We start from the raw sequence: 27961 nt of genomic DNA on the forward strand, positions 1-27961 counted from the left end.
ATCACTTCGAAAGACGTGGATTAAACCACTGGACTCGTATTGATTACATTTATGCTGCTTTTATGTGCTTTTTTGAGCTTCAAAGTTCTGGTCACCATTCACTTGCAATCTTCTAAAAATCTTTTTTTGTGTTCTGCAGAAGAAATAAAGTCATACACATCTGAGGGTGAGTAAAAATATAGAGAATTTTCATTCCCTTTAAGATGTGGTGGGAAAGACACTGTGTTGGAAATATGCCATAGTGGCCATGATTGAAGAAACACCCAAAAACACTTGCAAACGGGCAAAACGTTCCTGCTCTGGGACGTGTTATCATATGCAGGTGTTTAAATTATGTAATTATGTTTGTTACAGAGTTTACTGAATAACTTCAAAACCACAAAGTATTCTTTATTGGTAAATGCATTTTTATCTATAACTATGTATGTCTGCAGGTGCTATCACAGCCTTGAAAGAGATCACAGCTCAGTTGTGGGATTTGACTGTCTTTGTATCCAGATGGTTCAGATTCAGAATAAAGTGCATTACACTATCGCATTCCCATGAGCTCAGAGCTATAATATCATACACTGTGCCTGAGAAAAAAGCCTTTTCAGTGGAACATGATTTTTCCTTTCTGCATTCCTGTGCAGAAAATCTGCATGGCCATTGATTAAAGATCAGCATCAGTACTGAAACAAATGCACAGAGGGATCAGAAAGAGCAGGACTGCCTTTGATTGTGGCTTCCATGCTCATCAGATAATCTCATTTCCGCTGATGCTGGAAGGCAGATGGCGAAGAAAGGAGGTCAAAATGCAGACCCCGGTCTGGCCCCTAAGCCCTTGCATACCATTTGATTAATATGTCTTTTTTATTTATATTTTTCACTTTAAACAAGCCAAAAACATTTTTAAATGCCAGATACTTGAGCATAGCATCTCATGTCTGCAATGCTGCATGTGACGAGATTGATTCCCATGACCCAAATATATTGTAAAATTACATGCGTTCCTATGCTTTTGTCTTTAAACCATAGTTCAAACTCTAACATATAGGTCAACATACAGTAGATCAAACTGCACTCTTTAGTCAATGTCCATTCTGAGCATTTGGAAATACTTTCTTCCTTAATAGTGGACGTCATGACTACCCTGCATGTGCAGTTGGCCCTTGGCTTGCTCAGATTAGAGGTAATTGACAAGCCTGACACTCATGTGGTGAATGCTTCTTGGCTGTGGATCCATGTTAACCTTTCTTGCTAGTGAGCGTGTAGAGGGCGTCTGGAACACTGACCTAGACTTCCGTTCGGTAATGGGAATTATGTGTGTTGGAGAGGATCTTTGCTGTTTCAGATAATGCAAGTAGTGTAGCTTGTTCTTACAAAACACAGGCAGAATTTGATCATGTGGTTCGACTATTCCACATTTGGGTTTAGTTTCACAAACAGCAGGTGAACAGAGGCTTCCAATTCCAATCCAATCTTAACCTACAGTAGCACTTCTAGAAGTCCACATTATTTCTAGTAACGTTAAACAACTGAAGCATCTGATAAACACCTTTTCATCCTTTGATTCTCAATCACATTTTTGCCTATGTATTTGTAATTGCTTTCCTCTCTTAATGAATCTACAAACCAATAGAGAAAAATGAAACGTTTATCCAGTCAGAATTTAGTCATTGACGCTTACAATCGAAGTTTGACAACTGTTTCACAAATCACATGCACGAAGCAGCGCATGAGTTTGAGCTCCACCCATCAGACCTTCAGAATTTCCACAGAATCCCTTAACAGTCAAATGAATGGGCAACTAAAGTCAGATTGACAGATTCATCAGCCAATCAGATTGATTGATTTGTTCTAGGTGGGTGTGGTCTTTAGGATATGTAACGGTGGAGGCCTTTTAGCTGGCCTTGAGTGACGCAATCACACTTTAAGTGATGTAATTTGAAATCGAAAAGCGTGAGATTCTCATAACTGCCGCTATCGCCGTTGAGAAAGAGATTTAATGGATTTAAAAACATGAGATGTTCTGCATGATCGTGTAATTGATTAATTAAACAGGAAAGGACTGATATTCACTTCAAGTAAATTGGTAAGTGCTTTTTGCATTGTTACAGCAAAATCAGGAGTTTCTAAGTGTAAATTCGGCTGCTTGAGTATTTCGTGTCAAATCAAGTTTTGAAAAGTAGTGCTGCTTTCCATTCAACTCGGAAAGTCGTATTTTACAACTTTCTAATAGGAAAAGTGCAATGGAATGCATCTTGAACTCAGTATTTCAACTTGAAGGCTCGTGCAGAAATTCTCAACTTTTCAATTTGGCCGAGATGCAGGTGCATGATGTCACACAAACATGTCGACACTCAGTTTGTTTCCACATTACATGATATTAAAGCTTGTTTAACGAACTCCTGCAGAAACCGGTGTATAAAACATTATAATCTCTTTTGATAATCGTACACCTGAAGCACAAATGTTAGCGCTGCAGCATTGTTTATCAGTTGGGTTGCTAGGAGACATCTCCAAGGTCAAACCCCTGCTAAGCTAACAGGAGAGTTACAGTTCTGAATATCGGGGAATGGAAAACATTTATGGTCGGAGATATCAAGTAGGAATATTCCACATCCAACTTGAATGGAACACAGCATAACCGTGAACCTTGACGAAATGAAATGTATTGCAAGCAACAATTTAAATCATTTAAATATTATTAGATATATTTTTCCAGGTATTATAGACCTCCTTGATAGATTCATATGAAAATTATGATTTTTGAATGTCTGTTTTGGAGACGAGTCTTGCTGCAGTTAAAATAAGGCTTGCTTGAGCATTAAGTGTTGTTTCAAGTTCTGACTTTAGTGCGTGGATGTGTTTTTAAAATGTAAATTTGTATTACTAGTTACATGTGACATAATGTATGATGCTCAAAGACATAGGGTGTCTTATTCATTGTGAAACTGTGTTTTCTTAATGGCATGAATCACACTGAAGGCCTAAACTTTAAATACACGGCCCGCCACTGAACAACACAAAATATTGTATGAGAGACAGACTGTGGCAGGGCGGAGGGCGGGGCCGGGTCGTGATCCTACACACCTGGTCCTGTATTAGGCTAATTATGCCTCCGTGAGGTTTAAAGGCTGACTGCAGAGGGCCGTGCGGGGGAGAGAGATTGTTAGCGGACATGTCCGTCATGTGTGTTTTTGTTGTCTTTTACGTTTACCATTAAACGATGATTTATATTGTCAAGCCGGTTCTCGCCTCCTCCTTTCCATTGAATACTTTACATTGGTGCCGAAGCCCGGGAAGGAGGAGGGATACGCCGTAGTAGAGTTCTCGCCACTACCATCCACCCTAACGGAGCAGCCGCGGCCATCTGCCGGGGGACGAGGAGCCCAGCCACCTGAACGAGGACGATGGCCGCCGACCGCGAGGGGAGGAGGGGCTCCTAGCCGACCGCCTGTAGCGAGAGAACCGCTGCCAGGGGCGGAGTCGCCGCCTACCGGCCGCTGAAACGCGGCGGGGTTTAAGACCGCCGACCACGAGCGGGGAGGGGCTCACTGCCGACCGCCTGGACCGAGAGAACCGCTGCCAGGGGCGGGGGAGACCCCTTCTAGTTCCCGAGAACGCGGCGGGGTGTTCCGTCCACCAGGGGCTGGAGGACTGCCTCAGATCCGCCCGGAGAGGCGCGGCTGTCGTCCGATAAAGGGTGGAGGAGTGGCCGAGGAACAAGCTGCGGCGTATCGGAGAACTGGCGAGTAAGTTTTTTTTTTTTTTCATCTCTCTCTCCACTCTCTCTCTCACTGTCACTCTGCGTTGGTCTTTATCCTCTTTTAAATTTTACAGTTTTTTGGGGGGGATACTACACTGTTACAGGAGTACCCTCCCATTTTAATCATTTCTGTTTCCCTCCCATTGTCCCCTCCCTCGTCCAGGTAGATGGGGATGACCTGCCGGCAGTCAGCGCGGAAGGCGCGCCCTCCCCCAGGGAAAGAGGGGGGGGGATGTACGTCAGGCCGGGGGCTCCCCAGCCTGAGAGAACAAGGGAGGAATGTGGCAGGGCAGAGGGCGGGGCTGGGTCGTGATCCTACACACCCGGTCCCGTATTAGGCTAATTATGCCTCCTTGAGGTTTAACGGCTGACTGCAGAGGGCCGTGTGGGAGAGAGAGATCGTTAGCGGACATGTCCGTCATGTGTGTTTTTGTTGTCTTTTACCATTAAACTATGATTTATTGTCAAGCCGGTTTCTCGCCTCCTCCTTTCCATTGAATACTTTACACAGACCTTTTAGTGTTTTTGGTGTGTGAGCACGTAACTGAATGCGTACATTAATTTCAACCCACAATCAGAAATTGCAAGCAATTGTATCGCCTGCAAATAATTTAATTAGTAAATACTCAAATGGCCCTTAATGGAAAAAAGGTTCCCCACCCCTGCTCTAGGCCATACGATGTGAGGAAAACAATACATTTACCCCGTTATTTATATTTCCATATAATGTGGTTCTAACATCTCAGACATGCTTGCGTTCCATTCAGAATTGTAAAATACATTGTGTCATGATCTGTCACAAGACATTCAACAACCAGTGATGTTTTATGCTGTTGATGTCAAATCTCGCACTCTGCATGAGGTGCCATGTTTTTAGGGCTGGGGATTGATACAGATTTCCTGATTAGATTCGAATCCATATTGTTATATATTTATTGTTTACATGCTTAATTGCATGCTAAAACGGTACTGTCTCTTTAAAATTAGTGGCAGTTCAGCGAGCGTCTCAGCATGTTTTGACTGAGCGCACATTAACGAGAGTAGAGTCGAATGGCTTCTTCATGCATCTGTGATTAGAATGAAATGTTTCTTTGTTGTTTTTGATCAACAAATTACTGTAAAGAACAGAAAGGATATTAAAAGAGATTGCATGTAATGGATTGCATGGATACCGTCTTTGGACACACATTACACGGAACGAGTCAACTTAAACTTTTACTCTCAACACTGAAAGGATCTCTGTGCTAAACTTCTTCGCCACTGTACTACTCAATCACTGGTGAGTGAAATCTGAAAATTTGCCAGGCAGTGGATAATCACAGATATTTTTAGTCGTATGACACATAATTTTGTCACATATGTGAGTGATTCACTTGCATTGTAGAAGGTTGTTGCATAACGTAAAAGATTGGAATTAAGAATTGATATCTAGATTCATCGGAAAATAAATATTTTTACCCAGCCATATATGTTTACATTTGCACAAACACATAACAACCCTCATTTCAATCATTAAGCTATTGTTATGTATTACCTTGTCTTGTTTCACTGTTGCCCTTTTGTTTGCCATTTTTGTCACTTTTGCATTCCTTAGTTTTCACTTTTGTCCCTTGTGTAACTCCATAGTCTCTTTGTTAGCTTTCGTGTTCACCGTTCATTGTTTGCACCTGCCCTCGTTAATTTGCCATTTTGCTTCTGTTAATCACCTTGTTATCTTGTTTGAGTTCTGTTTGTTCATTGGCCCCTTTGTCCTATGTTTATGTATTTATACCCTGGTTCTTTGTCCAGTCCTTGTCTAACGTTGTATGTTGTCAAGCCTGGAATGTTTCCCCTGCCCGAGTCTTCTAGTTTATGTTTGTTTCCCCATCGAGGGTTTTTCCTTTGTGTTTGTTTACCTAATAAAGAAGCCTGCATTTAGATCCTCTCTCCTTGCCTGCCTCGCTGCTTCATCGTAACAGCTATCATATGTCTTCAGAATACTTGGAATATAGCTATATAAGTCATATGGATTCTTTTGTTGTATTTAGTACTTTTATTTAGTCTTATTTGTATTTATTTAGTATTAAGTCATTTTTCAAGCTTGATGAAATAAATCTGTCTACTTTCATGACATGGAATAGAGCAGACCAGAAATTCTGGGGGAAAAATAACTTTTTTTGTTCTATGGAAATAAATTATGACAGAAATGTCAAGTCTGGGTGAACTAACCCCTAGCAAACTGCCTAATTCTTAACAGAACCTTGACTCTATCCTTATTTCAGAACAGGATTAAATTAAGTTTACTTTTACCGTTTGTGCCTGATTCATAGTGTTAAACAGCCAAGTTATTCATGCATCTTGCAAAGTGAAAAAGGGGACCTCAACAGGGAGCAGAGATATACTGAACCGTACTTACCTGGAGACCACCAGAGGCAGGATGAGCATCTTCAACATCCGCATCAGCAGCTCTCCTGGGAACTGGAAGTACTTCACCTCCTTTAAGAAAACAGAATGACACAAGCTTTAACAGCCTCTTTTGGTACACATAAGACACATACTGAATACAGCCTCTTCTTGGTAAAGTATTTTTTCTACATCTGATGGTAGATGGGAAATCAAGGGTTGAAGTGGAGTCAGTGCTTCAGAGAGTGACAAAACATTCAGAGAATCAAATATACCAAATAGACATCACAGGTGGTGCAGGCTTAGATCAGGACCATTGTTTTTGCATTTACACTGGAAAAATGACTGAAAATAGTGAAGTACAACACAATTCAGTAATAATAAAACAACACCAATAAAAAACTGTCTAATTAAAATTTGCGACATTGAAAATTAAATGTGTCCAAGTGAAATGTCCACAGAGGGGGTCCAAGAGCGAATTGATTTTAGTTTACATGTAGATGTCTCAGAGTGACATATGAAAAGAGATGCTGTTAGACACAAAGATGCACATTAGAAGAAGCACACTTGATAATTGTAGAGCGGAGGAGGGCTGGGCCGGGCTGGAACAATGCATGCTTGATCCCCAATCAGCCTGATGGGGGCGCGCAAGGGATAAAGGCGGCCGGTGACGACGGTTCGAGAGAGAGAGAGAGAATTACAGGCAGCTGCTCTGTGTGTTTATGTATGTGTGTTTTTCATTCAGTTCTAGCCGGTTCTCACCTCCTTTCCATTGAACTGCTTTACAATTATATTTTGAAGAGCAGACAAAAGAAAAGCCGGTGATGAGCGTGTCTCATTCGCTGTGTGTTCACTCATTATAGAACTCATCATGCAGTATGTGTGCATCAACAGTTTTTCATTCGTCTGCTCTTCAAAATATAATCAAGTGCGCTTCTTCAATTGTGGGTCTTTGTGTCTATTGGAATAGTGTTGTCTATGAGAACACTGCATGTGATCTCAAACCATCTCAGGATGGAACAAAATTATCATTATGATAATAATAATAACTTGGTTTTCTATGTTTATGCCAACGGACTTTGTCACTCATGATACCTCAAATCGGCAACTTTCATAAAAACATTTATGAATTTTAAGGCACCAGTGTACTTCAAGTGAAATCGAAGGACAAATGGGTGTAGAGTAATATTTAACAAAATCCGGTCAAGAGGCTAAGGTTCTTTTGAGTTCGAACAGCTGCCAGCGTGAACATTTTTAGGCAAGATTGTACAGGCTCTTAAATACCTTCATACTACAGCTGGGCCACATCATCTGTGGATGTGAACTGGCGATCCACCAGACATTTTCTAAGACCATGTCATGTGATCTTGTTTTAGATTAAGTATATAATATACAATAACAGATGGTAACAGGTGCATATTATGGCCTCTTATAGCATGTTAGCATTAGCATCACAAATGCAGAATGTAAACATAACAAATTAAACATTATCTTCTGCATATATATTACTTTAAATCATCATCAAGTGGTTTTTACTGATTTCATGTGGATTCATAGAATGAGGCATGTAGTAATTTTAATGTCACATTGATTATTGCTTTACTTGTAGCCTGTTGTCAGTGCAGCGTGTGCCACATATTTAAATGCTCCTCTAAATGCCGGCCTCAGTGGTGTGGGGGGCAGAATGTTTGCAAACTTCCTTCTAGCTCAAAGCAAAAAATGAAAAATAACTTCTGAAGACTAAGCAGTCAATGACTTTGGGAAAACTGCAGGCTGATATTATGAAAATTACAGAACTGTGGTGACATTTTCACCAAAAAATAATGTGGTTCATTTCATGTATCTCTGCATTTCCGAGGTGAAATGTCCACTGTTAGGCGCTAAAAGAGAGTTAAAGGGATAGTTCACCCCAAAATGTCAATTCTCTCATTATTTACACACTCTCGTGATATCCCAGGTGTGCAAGACTTTCTTTCTTCACCAGAACACATTTGAAGAAAAACAGAAAAATATCTTAGCTCATTAGCTCCTTAAAATGCAAGTGGATGGAGATTTCCCATTTGAAGCTCCAAAAATCACAGACAGTCAGCATAAACGTCATCGATACGACTCCAGCTGTTAAATTAGTGTCTTCTAAAGTGATACAATTAGTAAATAATGAGATCATTTTTCTTTTTTTGGTGAACTATCCCTTATAAGAGAAATAACAAAAATATCTTTGAATCTCCCTTGGACTTTTGGCCATTTTTGCCCTCAGATCTTTCCAGCTGAAATAATTGTTGAGAATTTGCATGTGTCAGTTTTCCAATGCCATAAATCCTATGCAAAATTCTTATATGCAGCTTTTTAAAAGTTTGCAAGCATTTCTTTCTGTTTGATATCATGTTCTTCTAACTTAAGGCCATATTTCTACTACAAGTAAGAATGGATATGAAACCTCATACATTTGAGGTTACACATTCTCCATATATTTCCTTTAAAGATATTGTAAGACAAAGAGAATTTCAGAGAGCTTCACCTATGCCAACTACAAATATGTCATGGTGACCTTAGCTTCACTGTTCATGAGCCTTATGATAGGACTGGAGAGAACGATTCAGCTTGAGAGAGATGAGAAGATGAGATGAGATTTTTAACTTGAGATCCTTAATGGAGTAGTGCTTCAGCGTTTCTGTGTGATGGACTGATAATCCCCTCTAGCCAACTGGGTGGCTGGGATACTTGCAGTGTGTCATAATCACAGAGGATTTTGATGGAGTTCGCTGGATCTCACTTCTTAAAGCTAGAGAAACTGAAATTAATAGACCCAATTTTAAGTGGACAGGATTGATTGTCCATTATATCAAAGAATTGATCAATGATTGTGGCACATTACTTTAAAGTCTAGCTTGAAGGATCATATGAAGGGATATAAACAAAACTGACCAATTTACTAATTATGTTTGAAGTATGAAGATCTCATTCCTAACAGCTATGGGAGACCCTGCTAATTTGGACTTGAGTTGTGTGCCTGCAATTTCTAAGCCTTCTTCATCATCTTTCACTTTTGGTTTGAAAGAATATGAAAGGGATAATGGACAGTCACCTGGTGTTTATCGGACAATAAACCCCGACAGGGTATGGGTTTTGTGTTTTGCAATAATGACCAGTTCACTGTGTATTATCCCATTTATCACATGGCTACTTTCCAAGTAAATAAATTAATGGACATGAAATATTGATTTGAGATGAGATTATTTAATTTGGAGAAAAGAGGCCACGGAGTGTAATAAGAGACTTTATACTAGCACAGCCATATAGGTAGTTGCTTATAGTTTAGTAGGTCATTTAACAAAAATATTTGACCACAGAGTTAACCAATTAGAATACAGAATACTAGAGAGCCATGAAATGATTTGAGAAAACATCTCAGTAGCTAACAGATCCAGCATTTTCAACTTTTTTTGTTCTTTGAGGTACTGTAGATAATCAATTAATCGATTCCATGAAATAAAGTGATATGGAAGAAGACGAGTAAAGGGTGACTGTTATTGGTACAGGGGGTTGAACAGGTTTAGAAATAACATACTAACCTGCTCAGAGAGGTGTTTGGAGCGAAGGAAGAAGCCCAGCAGGCATCCAATAACCACGGCCAGCACTGACAAGATGAGGAGGCCATTCTGTTGGCACACATTCTTAACGCGGCTCCACACCGCACCCAATGCCATGGTGACTCGAAAACGTTTACCACCCTGTCAATCAGCCATACAACACCTTGAGCCAAGGGCTCAAATGTCCAGGGTAGACAGAGACATGCAAAGGGAAATAACTAGAATTAGGAAGGTATAGTCAGTTGAAGAAAGGGTGTTATTGTCAGTCCCTCCAAGAAAAAGCACTTAATGTCAATCCACAGAAGGTTACTCCTTGCGAGACAAATACTCATCAAACTCTCTAGGCAAAAACACACTATCCTTCTATCTCTCTTTCTCTCTCTTCATTCTGCGCCACCACACCTCTGACTCTGTTCTTCAGGCTGGCCAATAGGTGGCTCTGTGACAGCTGGTGGTTTTGTCCCTGAAGTTAATACCAGTGATCCTATTAGAGCCGCACTGCATTAAGCCGATCTGAAGATGGATTAAAGATCTCTGAACAATTGGAAAGGGGATTGTGCATGTATGTGTGAAAAAAAAAAACATGGAAAAAACAAAAAGAGAACCAACCTGACTCAATGTAGTTTAACAGCAAGGGGATTAAGCAGAGTTGACCAATGTAGGCATGGATTGGAGAAAGATCCACAAGTGTTTGCCCTCGTCCATTAACTCAATATGCATTCAAGGTTCAAGACAGGAAAGAAATGACAGAACTCATGGGATCATTTATTATCCTAAACCCTCCAAACCTGATATTGGTTTAGAGGAGCGGACAGAGGGTTTGTTAATGAATGACTCAAATATTGTATGTTAAGTTTGAGCATGCACATCTAGAGGGAAACAAACAATTACACTCAAAATCAAACTTAAAAAGAGAGGAAAATTAGAAATCCGATATTTAGTTTAGCTTAAAAACATAAATGTGTGGATAAAAAACAAGATTAAAAGGATTCGTTTTAGGGCAACACAGATGGCCAGGGAGAGTACAGTATACTCCTACTATCCTACTACACAGTGTGATGTGGCCAGCAACCATAACACCCTGTAGATCAAGACTGGCTGCCCACTAAAGCTAAACAGGTTTGAACCTGATCAGTACATGAATGGGAGACCTGGGGAAAATTAAGGTTGCTGCGGGAAGATATAATAGGGAGGCCAGCAGGGGGTGCTTCTAATGCCCCCCTGTAAAAAGGCACAGTTTTTTTTTGGATGAGATGTTAAACTGAGGTCCTGACACTCTGTGGTCATTAAAAATCCCAGGGCATTTCTCGTAAAGAGAAAGGGTATAACCCTGGTGTCCTGGCCAAATTCCCCCATGGGCCCTTCTCAATCATGGCCTCCTAATAATACCCATCTCTGAATTGGCTACATCAGCAAATATTCTCTTCCATTTACTGTCTTTTATTTGTTCAATCAAAAGGTCAGACCCTCTCCGATTGCATTTTTCTACAAGTGGAATGAAACTGCCCTGCATAAGGACTGCCATGACCTCAATTAAAATGAGAGAGTCAGTCAGTTTTAACTAGAATGTTTCAGTATATTGAGGGGAAGATGGGGGATGATGCCCTCTTAAGGGATGAAAATTCTCTCATCATTTACTCACCCTCATGCAATCCCAGATGTGTATGACTTTGAGAACTGAATATCATAAGTGCATCTGTTGGTTAACCTGCAAATTAACAAGCATTCACAACAACTGCAATACTGCAAATCTTGTTACTTTTATAAATTTGCATTTATGAAATCTTCAAACATTACTTCTGACTGTGTAAACTAAATGTATCACCATATTAATGATTGTCTGCATTTCAACAGTCAAGTATTGTAATTAACGACCTTGAAATTGCATGGATAAACACAATGTAATGTTTCCTGACTATATACTGTAAAATGTGTTGACAGGTAAGCAAAAAAATGCATCATGTGGTAACATATACAGTAACTAATTTTCAAGTGTTACAAATGTGCTCTTGTTAGACAACCTGAATGTACACTCACAAGTGCTCTGTGCCAACAATACAATTTTTTTTACTTTTGACTGCTCTCACTTCTGCTGGTAGAAACAAAATATCTGTGTTCAATCTGTCTCTGATCATCCTAAAATAAATCTGAACAAGTTCGAAAATTAAGAATTTCCATTTTTGGGTGACTTATCCCTTTAACGGTGCTCTCAGTAAAATGTATTTTTATGTTTACTGACACCTAGTGGCATAGATGCAGAATGACGCAAACACAGAAATTCTCAAGCTACCAATGTCACTGTAAAATGATCTACTCATATTTTTACAAAGGATTATCAGATCAAGGTCTTTTGATATCAACCCACCGTCATATTATGAATAATAAATTCAGCCTTCTATAAAACTAATATGATTTTCTATCTCATGTTATTGTACATCTTTTAAACATCCTTCAAAAATACTATTCTACTATTACTATTTATGTTTAAAGGTTTAGCTATTAGCAAAATGAGCAAATAATGTTTTTTGTACATCATGTCTACATGTGTGCATATGTCTATGCTTTCAAGAGTGTACAATGCTTACAACTGTGAATAATTTTTAAAAGTTAAACGTTTTCTTGTGGCCTCCCTCCTTATGGATTTAGCTCATGGATCTTAACTGGGATTGGACAAGCAGAACACAATATTTTATTCATTAAAAATGTGAGTGTCCCATGTGTAATGTTTGTGATGTATCAGTCAGACTGCGTAAAAATGAGAAAAATAGAGAAGACATTTTCAGGTCTCTCTCGCCTGTGACTGAGTATGCAATGAGAACATTTGCCAAGAATACAAATTTATTTAAATTGACATGATAAAACCACTGTGAATGCGACTGGATGTGCAATGTCATTGATCAAGAATAATTGCCAGCATAATTGCTGAGAGCTGTAATGCTCCCCTGTTGCACAATGTTTGTCTGACCTCACTAGGGGTTGCAATTCTATTCAATATGCCTTGCTTTGACAAATGTGTTGCTGTGGTACCAAGCTGAAACACAACAATGAAGGTGTAAAAAGCCGTCACAAATTGGCCACATGTGATTCTTTTTTGTGTTTTCTTTTTGTGAACATGTCATGCAAGTCATCTGGTGAAAAGACCTGTGAGTCTTCTTGTAGAGTACTGAAGCATTACAAAACACAAGGATAAAGCTTCATGTAACAGTGGGGAAGCAATACATTTAGAGTCAATGATATGTAATTTTTAGTGACAAGTCTAAGTGGTAATATTGGAGATGAACAAAAATAAATCAAAAACAAAATAATTATACTCAACTTTAAGACTGCATTCTGTGTAATTGGGGGTGGTGGGGTATGCGTATTTTGTGGACTAAATGTCCTCACGAGGAGCATAAAACCTGAAACCTCTGACATTGTGGGGAGCAGCCAATGGTGAGAGAGAGAGCGAGAGAGAGAGAGAGAGAGAGAGAGAGAGAGAGAGAGAGAGAGAGCAGAAAGAAGAGAAAATGTGTTGGTACTGTATGTGTCCTCAGGGATGCTTAATGAAAGTAACATTTCATAGAGTAGTGCTCCCTTAGGTGAAAAACATGTGTCAGTCAAATGGGCTCCTGACCTGTATTAGTCAATATGCTTCTGCTGTTTGAAACATGCTGGATATGAGACAAGAGAGACATGCTGCTGCTTCTGAACAAAATCTCTTAACAACCCCCTCTACGTAAAGGAGATCTAGACCTGGGGCGCTGGGGAGGAGGAGGGTTAATGCTTTGCAAGGCCACACTGCTAGACTTGAGTCGAAGCTGTTGTGGTGAGTACCAGTTTTATACGTTATGACAGAAGGGTGTAATTGCTTGATCAGTTTACGTAGAGGAGTGTCGGGAACAGAACCTATTGGCCTGCGCTATGTAAAGTTCCTAACTAAACCTAATAGGTTAATACAATTTTAGCATTTCTAAGATGTGTTACACATGGATAGTCTTCAAAGCCCTTTGACAGCCTTATTGGGATATTCAGTAATCAATATTGCATGAATTTATGAGCACAGGTGTTTGATATTGGTTATTTACACTGATATATATAGAACCGGTTAACTGATGATGTCATATCAGTGAAGCCACTGCTCTGCCATATTGCTATGCCCAAACATTCCAATGTACCTATTGACTTAATAGGAAATCATCTCATTTCTGTATAAACATTAGTCCTTCAATCAACAATTTTATATCTGAAATCTGCATGTACATCCCTACAATGCAAAAACGTATCACTAAATTACATCTTCGGCATCATTATGAGTGCGATATGAACAAGTTATTACAGCGAAGAAAAGGTTTTAGTGAACAGGTTTTTATGCCCTAACAGCCGCTGTGCTTTCTGCTGTGGATTTAATTATGTTAAATACTGTTGTGATGATCCAAACAGTAGTTTATCCTGTATGAATATGGATATATTTGGTGGTTAGAAACTCTCTGATTTCATATAAATTGTTATAATTCTGTTTTAAATAGCGTCAACTGTAGTAACATTTTGGCAGAATGAATGTAATGGAGAGGTGGAAAGAGGCCTTTGAAAAGTTTTATTAGTCATACATTTTCTGTGATGCAGAAATGTATGTCAATCATCTTTATATTTTTAATGTGATATAATAAGGTGTAAAGAAGTTCAATGGAAAGGAGGAGGCGAGAACCGGCTTGACGATACAAATAATATTTTAATTACAAACTTAAAGACAAACACACACACACACGACGGACCTGTCCGTAAACTATCTCTCTCTCGCACAATCCTCCGCAGTCGGCCTTTATCCGTCTCGGAGGCTTGTTTAGCCTGATAAGGGACTGGGTGTGTATAATCACGGCTCCAGGCGGTTGGGGAACACTTCCCTCCTCCCCTCGTGGACGGCGGTCTTCCTCCGACCCCTCCGCATTTCTGGGGGATAGCAGGGCTCTCCTCCGCCCCTGGCAGTGACTCCATCGCTCCAGGCAGTCGGGGAGTCCAGTCCCCACTCGCCTCGCGGACGGCGGCCGTTCACCGTGTCCGGGCGATCGGTCTACTCCCTCCCCCGGTGGATGGCAGCGGCTTCCCTGGGTGGACGGCAGTGTCGAGGACTCCGCGCCGGGCATCCCTCCTCCTTCCCGGGCTTCGGCACCAGTGTAAAGATTTCATTGGAAAGGAGGAGGCGAGAACCGGCTTGGCAATATAAATAATTTTTTTAATGATAAACTTAAAGACAAAACACACACGACGGACATGTCCGTAATCTATCTCTCTCTCCTCGCACCACCGTCTGTCATCGGCCTTTATCCCTCTCGGTGTTATGCTGGGTGTGGAAGCAGGACAGGACAGACAGAGGTGCGGATCCAAATGCGGTATTTTATTAAGAATAAACAAATAAGAAACAAAAGGTAAACACAAAGAAAAGTCCACGAGGGGAAAACTGGAAACTGATACACAACGAGACAGAAATAAACACGATGAAACAAACTCAACAAACTCTGAACTCGGGTAGGGAACACGGACCAGGCTTGACGACATGCAAGAAACGAAACATTACCAAACAACAACCGACAGAGAGTAAACAAAGAACCAAGGTTTAAATACACAGACAAAGTGGAGACTGAACGAGACACAGGTGAAAACAATGATGAGTGCAGGCAGTGAGGGAGGCCGGGAATTGTGGGAAATGTAGTTTAACACACGGACAGTGAGACTCAGGGCGGACAACAGGGAAAACGTGACATGGAGCGGGATCGGTGACGGGTGAAAAGGAAAACACGGAGCGGACAACAAGGAAACGTGAAATCAACGTGATAGTGAAACAGAGAACAGAGGGCAGACAACACAGGAACGTAACACTCGGAGGCTTAATTAGCCTGATAAGGGACCGCCCTCCGCCCTGCCACATAAGGATTAGAGAGTTTATCATTCAAAATTTTGTGCATTTTTTTTACAAAAACCAATCAAATAATGTCTGAACATATGGAGTCATATGTATTACTTTTATGTTGCCTTAATGTGGATTTTGGAGCTTCATATTTTTGGCATCCATTCAGCAGTTGTGTCAATCTATTGATATGAATAGCTTGAGAAAAAAGAAAGAATTAATAGAAAAGTATACATTCATATCTCTTCATATCAGGTTTTGCACAACATTTAGGAGTGCCTGCTCAAGCACATCTTATGATAAAAACAAAAGGGGGACATTTTAAATACTGTCAATCGATTTCAATCAAATTAATTACATGACATCCTGATTAATTAATGAGCATTTTTAGTTGCAACACAATTGTTGATACGGACCTTTACACTATCAACAGTTTAATTATTGAAATAAAAATGATCATATTTTCTAAGAAGTGCAATGCTGATATGTGAAACTGGAATTTCAAGAAGAAACTAATTATAGAAATCTGTAATTGTGTTTTGAACAGGAGTGAATGACAGATAATTGCAACATTAACTAGTGAAATTGTAATTACAGATATCAAGAATTATGTTTAGTTAATTTTGTTACTAGTTGAAATTCCATTTTTGATATCAAGAATTTTTGATAAAAGGTATTTTTGTGAGTAATTACATCATTTTGATATTGGGAATTATGTTTTTACTAGCCCATTTGTAATTACTGATCTAAACAATTAGCAATTTCACTAGTAGCAATTCAATTCCTGACATCAGGAGTTAGTGTAATGTTCTTTGTAATGTTCACTTTGGGCAGGCGTGCACAAGTATAGGGAAGCTGGGAGGGAGAGAGGAAGAATAGGAGTGGGGAAGTTCACATTATGGGTATAGCAGGTAAATTAGATGGAAGTTACAAGATACAATTCACCTGTGCGGTTTAATTCAAATCACTACAATGTCCTGCATGTGATTAAATGTCAAAAGGGCTTGCGATAACTGGGCTTGTTAAAACACCAATTTACATGAATTTCAAGCTTGAGTTCCTCCAATGGTAGGAAAAGACCTACTTTTAATATTTAATTTATGTACGGGACAGGGGGCATGGTTTTAATTAATTGCATACATTTTATTTATTTATTTACATGTATTTGTTTGTCCAAGTATTTAATCACTTGTTAAATTGACAGCCCTAATAATAAGTAATACAAAAATTGCATAAAGAAAAAAATTAAAGTAAAATCTGTTGAAATCATAGGTGCTTAATTCATTTTACAGGTGAAGTAGAGAGTAACTTTTTACATTTACGCATTTGGCAGACACTTTTATACAAAGCGACTTACAGTGCACTTATTACAGGGACAATCCCCCCAGAGAAACCTGGAGTTAAGTGTCTTGCTCAAGGACACAATGGTGTTGGCTGTGGGGATCGAACCAGGGACCTTCTGATTAACAGTTATGTGCTTTAGTCCACTATGCCACCTCCACTCCTAGAGTACCTGAGAGAGATTTATTGTTGAGATTGAGAGGTCGAATTTTGAACCTGAATCATCCACATGAGCACCAAGAGTTCTAACCTATGTGCCACAGTTCCACTACTGGCCCCATTACTGTTTAAATCCTGAAAATTGTTCTGATGTTGGACAGCTGTCTACAGTATATAAGATCTTATTGCTGAAAATGCATATCAGAGCAAAAACCAAGCCATGAGATTAAAGGAACAGTCTGCAAAGCAAGATTTTTTCAAGGCACAGATCTGGGGAAGGCTACAATAACATTTCTGCTGCATTGAAGTTTCCCAATAGCACAGTGGCCTCCATAATTCTTCAATGGAAGAAGTTTGGAACAACCAGGAGCTGGCATCTTCCAAGAGCTGGCCGCCCTGCCAAACTGAGCAATCAGGGGAGAAGGGCCTTGGTAAGAGAGGTGACCAAGAACCCGATGGTCACTTTGGTTGAGGTCCAGAGATCATGTGTGGAGATGGGAGAAACTTGCAGAAGTACAACCATCACTGCAACACTCCACTGATCTGGGCTTTATGGCTGAATGGCCAGATGGAAGTCTTTGGGTCTTCTCTCAGTGCAAGACCCAAAAAAGCCAACTTGGAATTTGCAAAAAAGCACCTAAAGGACTCTCAGACTGTGAGAAACAAGAGTCTGATGAAATGAAGATTGAACTGTTTGGCCTCAATTCCAATCGTCATCGGTGAAGCATGGTGGTGGTAGCATCATGCTGTGGGGTGTTTTTCAGTGGCAAAATACAGAGATATCCTTAATGAAAATCTGGTCCCGAGCACTCAGGACCTCAGACTGGGCAATAGGTTCACCTTCCAACAGGACAATGACCCTAATCACACAGCCATTTAAAAGCATAGCCTTTAAAGCGTCTTAAAAAAAAACGTTCACGTCAAATGCGTTTGCTCTTAAAGAGAAAATATACACATTGAGTGTGCAGAAGGAGAGAAAGCCGCTGGAATGCGCCGTATATCCACAAGCATACACTTCTTCGAGGTGAATGGAACAGCAGTAGGATATCAGTTCGCTGAGACACAACAGCTCGGCTCCGAAGAGAAAATCAGAATGAGAGTGGGCATTCCAGCTCCTTTTATACCCGTATGTCCAGGGGAGTGGCATGCAAATTCCACTCGCCAATTCTCATGGGCCTTTTCTCAAAGACTGAGGTGTTTTGGGGCTCTCAAGAGCAACCCCTAGTGTCACTACATCGACACAACATCAAGTGAGTGACAGAAGGGGAATGATTTTATACTGTACAAACTACAGATTATATCCCCTAACCCTAACCCTCACAAAAAATAGTATTTTTACATTTTCAAAAAAACACAGTTTAGTATGTTTTTAAAATAATTTGAATTATGGAAATACTAGAAATGTCCTCATAAAACACATTTATAACATAATACCCTTGTAATTACCAGTTTGTAACCTAAATAAATAATAAACTAACGTCGTCGTCGTAAACCACCCAAATTTGCCCACACACACACAAACACAAACACATGAATGCAGGTAGTCCAAAATAACAATTAAAAGGTTGAAATGTATTGTCTAATTGGATAAACAAGAGACCAGTCTAGAATAATTGGAGATGTCCCATGCTGTCCATGATCTCATTTTTCATTTTATTTTACTTTATTTTCTGTTTTCTTTTATTAATGTATTTGTATTGTTCAGCGCCTTCCACATCAGGTTTAATATAGTATTAAAGATTCAATTTTCAACATCTATTTTAATCATTATTTGATGAGACCGCCAAGAGTTTTACACAAGATTGGGTTATGTGACAAACGTAATAATGTTGCATACATGATGATTAATTGGAAAACCAAGCACAAGCTACATTTTAAAATAAAACACAACAGCAAACCACTGAAAAAATTAAAAGAAGAAAATAAGACAATAACAAGGTCCCCAAATATGATACAATCAGTGGAGAGTTAATAGAAGAGAGTGCAAACTGCATAAACTCTAGTATATAATGTGGAGGATATACAGTATGCATACAGGTTGTAAGATGGAAGGATCAGCTGATAACAACAAAGACACACAGAAGTAGAAATGTGTCGCACTGTAATAAAAATTATCTATTAACCGAAGAGAACACAGTTCCACCTCCTTTAACCTTTGCTCAAGATGCTTCCATAGCAATCCACTCATCTTGTTTTCAACATGAAAGCAACATAATCAATAACGCTCACTGTATTGTGCTACATGGATGGACAAAGTATAACTGGATTTTTACCAACCAACTGGTATGTTATAAACAATTATGGTAATTTAAGTGTTTGTTTGAGAGTGATGTGATCTATATGTCTCTTTTCTGTTAATCACATGAGAGTCATAAGACTTGCACTATTCACCACCTACACATTCATGACTTTCACATCCTTGTGCAGTATGTTTATTTTTACATAATAACAACAGTTTATAATCAAGTTTTGTATAAAATGGCTGGTCTTACTGTACTTCTACTGTACTTTTGGTTAAATTACCAATTTAAACGTGTAATGCTTTTTTAAAATGATGTGTCATTATTCATTTCCACAAACCATTTGATTTTTTTGTTTAACTAACCTGACAGGATTGTGATATGACAGACGTATGGATAGAAAAACGAAAGAAAGAAAATAATCTCTCTTTACAGGAAACAGATAAATATGGGAAATATGCACCACAGAGTAAATATGGTTCTGGTTACATATTTGTTGATTGCAATCTCTGAACATCCAACTTCTTCATCAGATCTCTATGATCTCCATCCTTTGGAAAAATCCTCAAACACCCAGCAAAAGGACGGAAATGAAATAGTGGGGTCTGTGAATGACAATGGTTAGTGCATCTCTGTTAGTGCAGCTTCCATTACTAAACATAGGGCCATAAGTGACACGAAAACTCGAATGAAAAAAAAAAAACTCTAAATGTATCAATTACTGTATTTATTTAACATATACAACCCCATCAACACTAAAATCATGTATTATTTCATGAATGTTATCTGTTCTTGCCATGAACAGATCATTTACATGGCAGAAACATTGTGAAATTTCCTGGAAAACATTTGCTTGAAGCTGACGAACAAGAAGGAAACAACAGTAGGTATTAATTACTCTTTTTGAAATTTGCATTACTCTGGTATACCCCAAATATCAGCAATGTGATAAATAAATACTCTAAATGCATATAAAACTTAACATGAAACAAGCCATGAAATAACAATTGGCTAATCTTTGTATTAAATATATTTTCACTATATTTTCTGGCCGCTGTGTTTGTGACTTTATAGAGATGCAGGCCATTGTTTTGTTATCTTTTTTGGTCTTTTTGATTATTTATTTAATATTATTTGTTTTACCATATTACCCCTTTCATAAGCCAGCACTGAAGTCACCTCCACCTGGCCCTCTGTGCTGGGAGCTTTGACAGCAGTGCTTTGTGTCGGTCTCCTGAGTGCAGTGGCTGTGAAGTACCGTCTCTTCCGGTGCTGTCTGGCCAGAAACAGTCATGCTTTACTGCTGGAGGGAGGAATGCCAGTGCGTGGCATGAGGGGAAGAATAATGGATGCTAGTGGCGACAGTTCAGATGATGATGATGGCTTTATTGAGGACAACTACATCCAGGCAAATGAGAGAGAGAAACCTGAGCAAGAGGAAAACCATCAGGAAGATATCCAGGACAGTAATGATGAGTTGGTCATGCCAGACATTATATAAGGTGTCTACGTCCACGTTATAATCCTTTATAATCATACAACCAAGAGCATTTTCTTTGGCTCTTGAATGAGAGTAGGCTCATAATACTGGAGTCCACAAAAAGACCAAAGGCCATCCTGCTAATATATTAGTCTTTGATCGTACGGTGGAAGGATCTGTTTACAGGAAATCAAGTTTTTTTTTATTTTATACAACTATTATATTCTAAAGGCACACCTATGCAAAATAGGCACACTGTTCAGGTGTCATAATGAAAAAAAAAACTTAAATAAATGTATTTTAAATAATGCTGTGACTGAAATGTTTTGTAAAATATGATTATAATATAATTATCTTAATAAGCGATGAGGATTATTAATTAAAAACCAACATGTTTGTATCACAATGTACAAGTTACTGTACATCACCATAAGTGCTATTTTTATATATAAGTATAGTTCTATCGGGAAGACACGCAGGCTTGAGTGAAGTTTGAGATGCCATTTATTTGATAGATGTAAAACGGGAGGTGATGTCTCTCTCTTTGGCGTAGGCCCCGTCCGGCAGTCCGAGGGAGTTGTACTCGGAACCGTCATATCCTGCCGGAGATAGGAGCCAGGGGCGAGGAGCCTACCCCCCTGCGGGACAGGGCTCAACTGGTGGTGGTGGGGAGGTGGAGGTTGCAGTGTTAGCACACCGAAACAGCAATGTGATAGATTGTGAGCAGACTTATAAAGCAATGGCTTACGTGCGATTGGCTAGCAGTTATCTAGCTAATGATGTGATGATGTACACCTGCTGGTCTTCCCGCTAGAACTACGCTGCACTTCCATTTATAAAACTATTATTATTGACAGCTATTAGCTAAAATGTTCTATGAGAATTATGACAATTAAAAGATGTTCACACTATATAGCTACAATATATTGCTACACAAATTGCTTTATTGCTATACACTATAAACAAGTACACTTAATTTGTGCAACAAAGTTTTTAACCTGTTTCATACTTTCAAAATTGTTTAACTAATGAGATGTGGTTGGATAAGATAATCTGGAACAACAGACTGTACAGTATAAGTAGAAAGTGACAATAACTGAATGTAGTGTATATACTGTTAATAAAGTAAACTGTTAATCGATGGATAAATGAATGTAGGGAATAAACAGAAAGTATGTGAGGACTCACAAAAAAGGAAAGCGAGAAACAAGCTTGGAGTGACTTGGATGGAGAAAATACATGCATCCTCATCTGTTAGTTCTTTGATTAAAAGTGTCTGCTGTCATTCTGTCATTATTTACTCACCTCATCGTTTCAACCCCATTTGACTTTCTTTCTTCAGTGGAGCAAATAGGAGATGGTAGGTAGAATGTTAGTGACTGGAAGCCTCGGTCACTCACTATTCATTTTAATTGTATACAAAAAGATGTACTGAAAAGAAATATTACTGAGGCTATCAGTCCTTAACATTCTGCATAAAATCTCCTTTTGTGTTCCACCGAAGAAATAAAATCATACAGGTTTTTAATTTTATTTACATTTTTGGGTAAGCTATTTTAGTAAGCCTTTTTATTCTATAATTTGTATTGTTTATGTGTGTATTTATTTAATGTTTATCATCTGTAATTTGAAAATGCTTTCTTTTAAATACTGTATGTATACTTGAACAGACTTGAACAACAAGAACACTTTTGTAATAGTTGCAATTATCAGGTCTGCAGTTGTTGTTCAATTGTCTTATTTACCTTATTAGCAGAGAAACTCCTTTTCTTTTTCCACTGTAGGATGCTTTACTTCATATAAATAGTTCAAGTCAGCATAATATACAATGCAAATTCTATTTTCTGAATACAAGTTTACTCTTTGGAGCTTTGAAGGTCATAAACTGCATTCCAATTTGCATACTTACTGTGTACTATGCATCAAAGTACTTCACTGATAGGAAAAAACATACTTTATGAGTATTTAGTAAAGTACATTATTATTGGGATAAATGAACATATCATAATATTGGGTCTTGATACCACAAGTCTGTTTGTTATGAGAAATCATAGTCATGTGACTTGTCAATTGGGTAAACCTGAAAAAGTAAACTAGGCAACTACTTTGAAATATGACTTTTTTCCAATTAGGGACCAACCAAACAACAAACAGAATTACAAACGGATACAATACAGGCATCGAATATTACCTAGCCTCCTATCCAACATTTATTTTAAGAAAGGAAATGCCAGTGAACACATTTGTTCACTTATTCCATACCGTATTTACTACTTATGCAATGCAAATGACTGATGTATGACAATAACCTGTATCACGCTTCCCTCATCGTTTTCCAAACCCTGATGTTTTCTATCTTCTGTGGAACTCAAAAGTTATTTTCATATTACATCACAGTAAGGTTTAGTGTTTATGTAAGGGGTTAGAATTTATGGTTAGTTTTAAGTTTAGATTTGGCGTTAAACATAGAAAAAAATAAAAATATAAAATGGTTCATTGGTACCTTTATTTTTATCTATGGAAGTAAAAGTAGTACTTTTTTTAACCCACCTTGTAATATTTTTTTTTTCTATAACTTCACCATCTATTATTACCATTATTTCAACTTGTCATACATTTGGAGGTTGCTGCGACAGAAAACCACATGTGGAGCACCAAAAAGCGATTTGTGAAGCGTGGTGTTTTCACCTGTACTAACTGTACTACAGTGAAGCGGAATGCATGCTAAACTGTTCCCCTCATCCCAAACCCCAAAACTAAACATAATCATCAGTGGAGTGAAAATGTAATATTACAGGGGGAAAAATGCAACCTCCAAATGACGCTTGCTAATGGATATGTGAACGCGATTGCTTCTTGGTTTCAATGAAGATCCAAATCTGTGTCTCCCTCGCAGGTGACGTAACCCTCTTCCAGTCGAAACAGAAGGGAAAGTACTGTAAATACACTGGAGTCGATGTCAAATGCCTAATAGGTGAGCCAGCATAATGCGGCCTATCCAAGGGTACTGGAACTCTCGTAAACAGCATGCTGATCATGTGATCATGTTGATCAGACTTGCATTTCTCACCACTTCCTTCAACTGAAACATTTGAAAGAGAACTGCCACTCCTAACTGTCACAAGCACCATTCTTGTACTTCTTCTTCCTCTCTTTTCGATTCTCCTTTTATAACAAATTCGACTGACTGGAGTTTGAATCTCTCCATGGTCTGTTCCTTTGCCCCGTCACTGTATATACTCGTACCCTTTGCCGACGTCTTCGCCTTGTGTTTCTCCTTCTCTGCACATGAACCACCACTCCATACACCATCACACTCAGCACCACAGCACCCCCGGTGGCCAGGAGTATTACCCCAGAAAGAAGCATGTCAGACTGAGTGAGACAGAGCAGTGTGGTCCCACAGACTACCAGAGCCAAGCCAGTGAAGAGCAACAGCACGGGATCCACAGTTCCTCCAGTCCGCAGCTGCTCGATGCGCCTCCGGCTTTGTATGCAGCCCATGTCTTGTACAGCTGAGCTAAGTAGTTGCTTTAGGAGAACCACCAGCGCCAGGAGGCAGAGCGTTGAACCAACACCCAAGCGCCACATTGCAGAGAGACCCACAGCGGAGGAGGCAGCTGAGAGGAAACCCACGCCAGCTGAGCCCAGGCCCAGAACCATGGCCACTGAAAAGCAGTAGCACAGGATAGAGACACGTGGCTCGCTGAACCACCACAGCTCTACCTGATCCTCCACAGATTGACGCTGTAGCCACGAAGGGTCTACCTGCAGATGAAGAGGAGCTCCAGGGCTCAGGACACTCAGGGGGAGCAACTCCATCTCTAGGGTTTCTCCTCGGCTGCAGCTGTCCAGCAGTTTGCTGTCACAACACTGTATGGTAAAATGTAAATGAAACAAAAAATGAGATAATACAATTAACATGCTCTAATTGGAAGCCTTAAGAAAGGTATGCTTATACACCAATCAGCAAGTTTCATAGCTCTGTGAGGTTGCATTTTGCTGACATATTCTACTGATTTAAACTGATATTATATTAATAATGTATCTGATAACTTAATTGGGTGCAATCCCTTTGATGAAAAAATGGAAATAGCCTTATTTTCATATGGTAAAGATGCCTGCTGAAGTGCTCCACAAATTGCTCTACTAAACACATATTTTATGCTGCATCTTTTATATACTGTACGGTGGCCAACAGGTGCACAAAAACATTAGCAAAGCAAATAAAAGCTGAAAACACAATGGATATATACCACAACAAAACAAAATTAAGCCACAACACAATGAAATAAAGCCACAACAAAACTAAATAAAGCCACAACACAACTAAATTAACCCACAACATAATGTTGTGGGTTAATTTCTTTGTGTTACGGCTTTATTTAGTTTTTAGTTATTTACTTTTCCATAATGGAAAAAGCCTCAAGACAACAACATTAAACCAAAGCACAACAAAAATAAGGCAATGGAAAAAAAATGTTTTACTTTGCAGAATAGCATTCTGAGATGATATTCTTCTCACCACAATTGTACAGAGTGGTTATCTGAGTTACTGTAGAATTTGTCAGTTCAAACCAGTCTGGCCATTCTCTGATGAACATTAACTGAAGCTCCTGACCCGTATCTGCATGATTATATGCACTGCTGCCACACGATTGGCTGATTATATAATCACATGGATGATTGTTGGTGCCAGACGGGCTGGTTTGAGTATTCCTGTAACTGTTGATCTCCTGGGATTTTCAACAGTCTCTAGAATTTACTCCGAATGCTGCCAAAACAAAAAACATCCAGTGAACAGCAGTTCTGCAGATGGAAATGCCTTGTTGATGAGAGAGGTCAACAGAGAATGGTCAGACTGGTTCTAACTGACAAAGTCTACGGTAACTCAGATAACCACTCTGTACAATTGTAGAGAAGAATATAATCTCTGAATGCTACTCTGAGACGCGGGTCGGCGCTGTTTTAGCAGCACGAGGGGGACCTACACAATAGTAGGCAGGTGGTTTTTAAGGTGTCGGCTGATCAGTGTGGATTGTGGCGTCTATTATACGTTTAGATTTTTTTAATATGTATATTTACCACAACATTAAAAAAACATTTATTATTATTAAATGTATTATGTTATTTTATTCACTATAATAAAAAAAATCATTATATATATCTTTAATCTATAATATACTAATATGCAATTACACAATGGCAGATAATACGAAGTAATTCACGTGTAGTTAATCATACTATTAATTAAGATTATTCCCCATTTCAGTTCTTAATTATTACTAAATGCAGTGTTTCCTTACCTTGTAGCACGTCTCACAGGCATCCACTCCTTGATTCTGGCTCAAAGACTGTTACTGGATTTTGAGATTGTAACATCATGAAATTTCCACGTGATCATCATGTATTCTGAACAGCAGATGCTCATCTTTGTCTAGGAGGTCTTGATGCAGAAAGCTACATTTTAGTTCTAAAAGACAAACGTACACACCTCTTACATTTCTCTCTTGTTTTGTTTACCTGTCTCTCTTATTCTGTGGTGTGCCACGGTGCAAGCGGACTGGACATTGGTGCCAAGCACTCGGGCAGATGATATACTCCCCCTGTTGTCTTCTCCTGCCACATTCCACCAGGACAATAAGAGGTTTCTCATTGTCTTCTTTGTGACACACTAAATAGCATGTCCGTAAATCCAGAAGACACACATGCATCCACTCACACACAGACACACTCACATGGTTGCAGTTCTAGACTGACAAGGAAAAGCAAGGACGCCTTTTAAGGCAAGGACAATAGGCCAACTGGAGGGACATCCCACCAAGTGAAGCTCTGATGTCACGCTTTCAGCATAATGGACATTTGTGACTGTAAGGACGGTGTCATTCACATGACATAAGTTTGCTGTGTCTCAGCAACAATAGAGCCACTCTTTTCCTCCTTTTAGCCAGTAACGTTACAACATGAGCTGTGTTCATATACAGTTCACTGAGGCAACAACATCTGATTGGTTCAGAATAGCAGTGTAGCATATGCTTACAGAACATGCAGAGCAGTAGTGGTGCTTACTAAGGCAGAATTACTATTACTAAAAAACTTGCTCATATTTAAAAGTTGTTGATTTGAATAAAGCCCTAACTGTGAGCATTCAAATTTGGCTTGCAAGATTTTGCAATGCTTGTGAAATGGACATGAATCATGCCAAAAGTCAGACTAACAATTTTCGACTGGCAGATGATAAGCGTGTGTAAAAAAATTAGGGAATGGGGGTTAGCACCACTTTTAACCATGGGTTATGAAACCCTGCCCTATTGCAGGGTTAGCACTGCATTTGTGGGGTTACAGAGTGAAATGAAACATGCCTCAGTGTTTACCTTATAAAATATTCATGCACTTTGTATAGTCACAGAAACTTTCAAGCGTTGTTTAGCTTCGTGGTCTAAGTGAAATTGTTAAAATGTCCCACAGCAATTGCAAACACAATAGAGTGCAAAACTGCCCACTCACTATGTTTCCCATTTATTTTTTTAGAGACTTTTTTGTAGTATGTTTCAGAAGAGACAAACAGAGCAGATTTGCATGGCGACATTTCTACATTTAAGTAGATCCATGGCTAAGCAGTTATTAATGCAGTTTGCATGTCTGTCATAAGCCCTATTTATCCAATCAGTGTTACCTCATAAATATGCAAGTAAGAATGTTTTCCCAGGGTGTGGCAGCGGGGACGTGGTCAAGCGCCCTTACCGCTTTTCTCTCCCGGACGGGCGCTTGACCACGCCCCCGCTGCCACATAGGGTTACAAATGTATTGAGTGAAACCTCAGAGCATGAATACTCATGAATAAGTATGAACAGCGTGAAACATGAAACAAGCTAACCCAGGATTATGTTTACCCGGGGTTAAGCATGACCCTGAGTTAACAATTTAAATTGTGAAAAACCCTAATGTAGCCCTAACATGTCAATATTTTTAAAATGACAGGGTTGTGCAGGCTACATTTGAATCTAGTGCAGAGTATATAAGTCACATATCGTGTTTTCGCTCATCCTACAATACATTACATCTAAATAAAACGAGAATAAGAGAATTATTTTACAGCATTTGATGCTTTTATCGGATATGAAAAAGAGGAAGCAC

At 39.1% G+C, this 27961-nt stretch overlaps 3 protein-coding genes across 4 annotated transcripts in view; 1 reads left to right on the top strand and 2 right to left on the bottom strand.

Moving 5' to 3' along the window:
- Positions 1 to 10005, bottom strand: part of LOC127645224 (excitatory amino acid transporter 5-like) — a 46963-nt gene extending 36958 nt beyond the window's left edge. The window contains exons 1-2 of the mRNA XM_052128771.1: positions 9706 to 10005; positions 6147 to 6226 (exon numbers count right to left, since the gene is read on the bottom strand). Coding sequence (XP_051984731.1) covers positions 6147 to 6226; positions 9706 to 9840 — 215 coding nt within the window. The 5' untranslated portion in view covers positions 9841 to 10005. The remainder of the gene's footprint in view (positions 1 to 6146; positions 6227 to 9705) is intronic.
- A 9251-nt stretch (positions 10006 to 19256) lies between these two features.
- On the top strand, positions 19257 to 22655 carry LOC127645369 (uncharacterized). Of its 2 annotated transcripts, none has more exons than XM_052128966.1 (4): positions 19257 to 19387; positions 19780 to 19964; positions 20150 to 20231; positions 20512 to 22655. In XM_052128966.1, the coding sequence occupies exons 1-4, from the start codon at positions 19347 to 19349 to the stop codon at positions 20843 to 20845; spliced, it is 642 nt and encodes a 213-aa protein (XP_051984926.1). In that variant the 5' UTR covers positions 19257 to 19346; the 3' UTR covers positions 20846 to 22655. The 2 variants fall into 2 exon arrangements, with proteins under 2 accessions (XP_051984926.1, XP_051984925.1); XM_052128965.1 differs by having other exon boundaries at positions 20150 to 20227; positions 20508 to 22632.
- Positions 22656 to 23787: 1132 nt separating this feature from the next.
- LOC127645368 (transmembrane protein 125-like) lies at positions 23788 to 26884 on the bottom strand. The gene is made up of 3 exons (XM_052128964.1): positions 26348 to 26884; positions 26131 to 26270; positions 23788 to 24697 (listed from the first exon to the last, which is right to left on the bottom strand). Exon 3 carries the CDS (start codon positions 24644 to 24646, stop codon positions 23993 to 23995), a length of 654 nt encoding a protein of 217 aa, XP_051984924.1. The 5' UTR covers positions 24647 to 24697; positions 26131 to 26270; positions 26348 to 26884; the 3' UTR covers positions 23788 to 23992.
- Between the last annotated feature and the right edge of the window lie 1077 nt (positions 26885 to 27961).

The sequence above is a fragment of the Xyrauchen texanus genome, chromosome 6 (genome assembly GCF_025860055.1).
Source record: "Xyrauchen texanus isolate HMW12.3.18 chromosome 6, RBS_HiC_50CHRs, whole genome shotgun sequence".
In the NCBI taxonomy this organism is placed as follows: Eukaryota; Metazoa; Chordata; class Actinopteri; order Cypriniformes; family Catostomidae; genus Xyrauchen; species Xyrauchen texanus.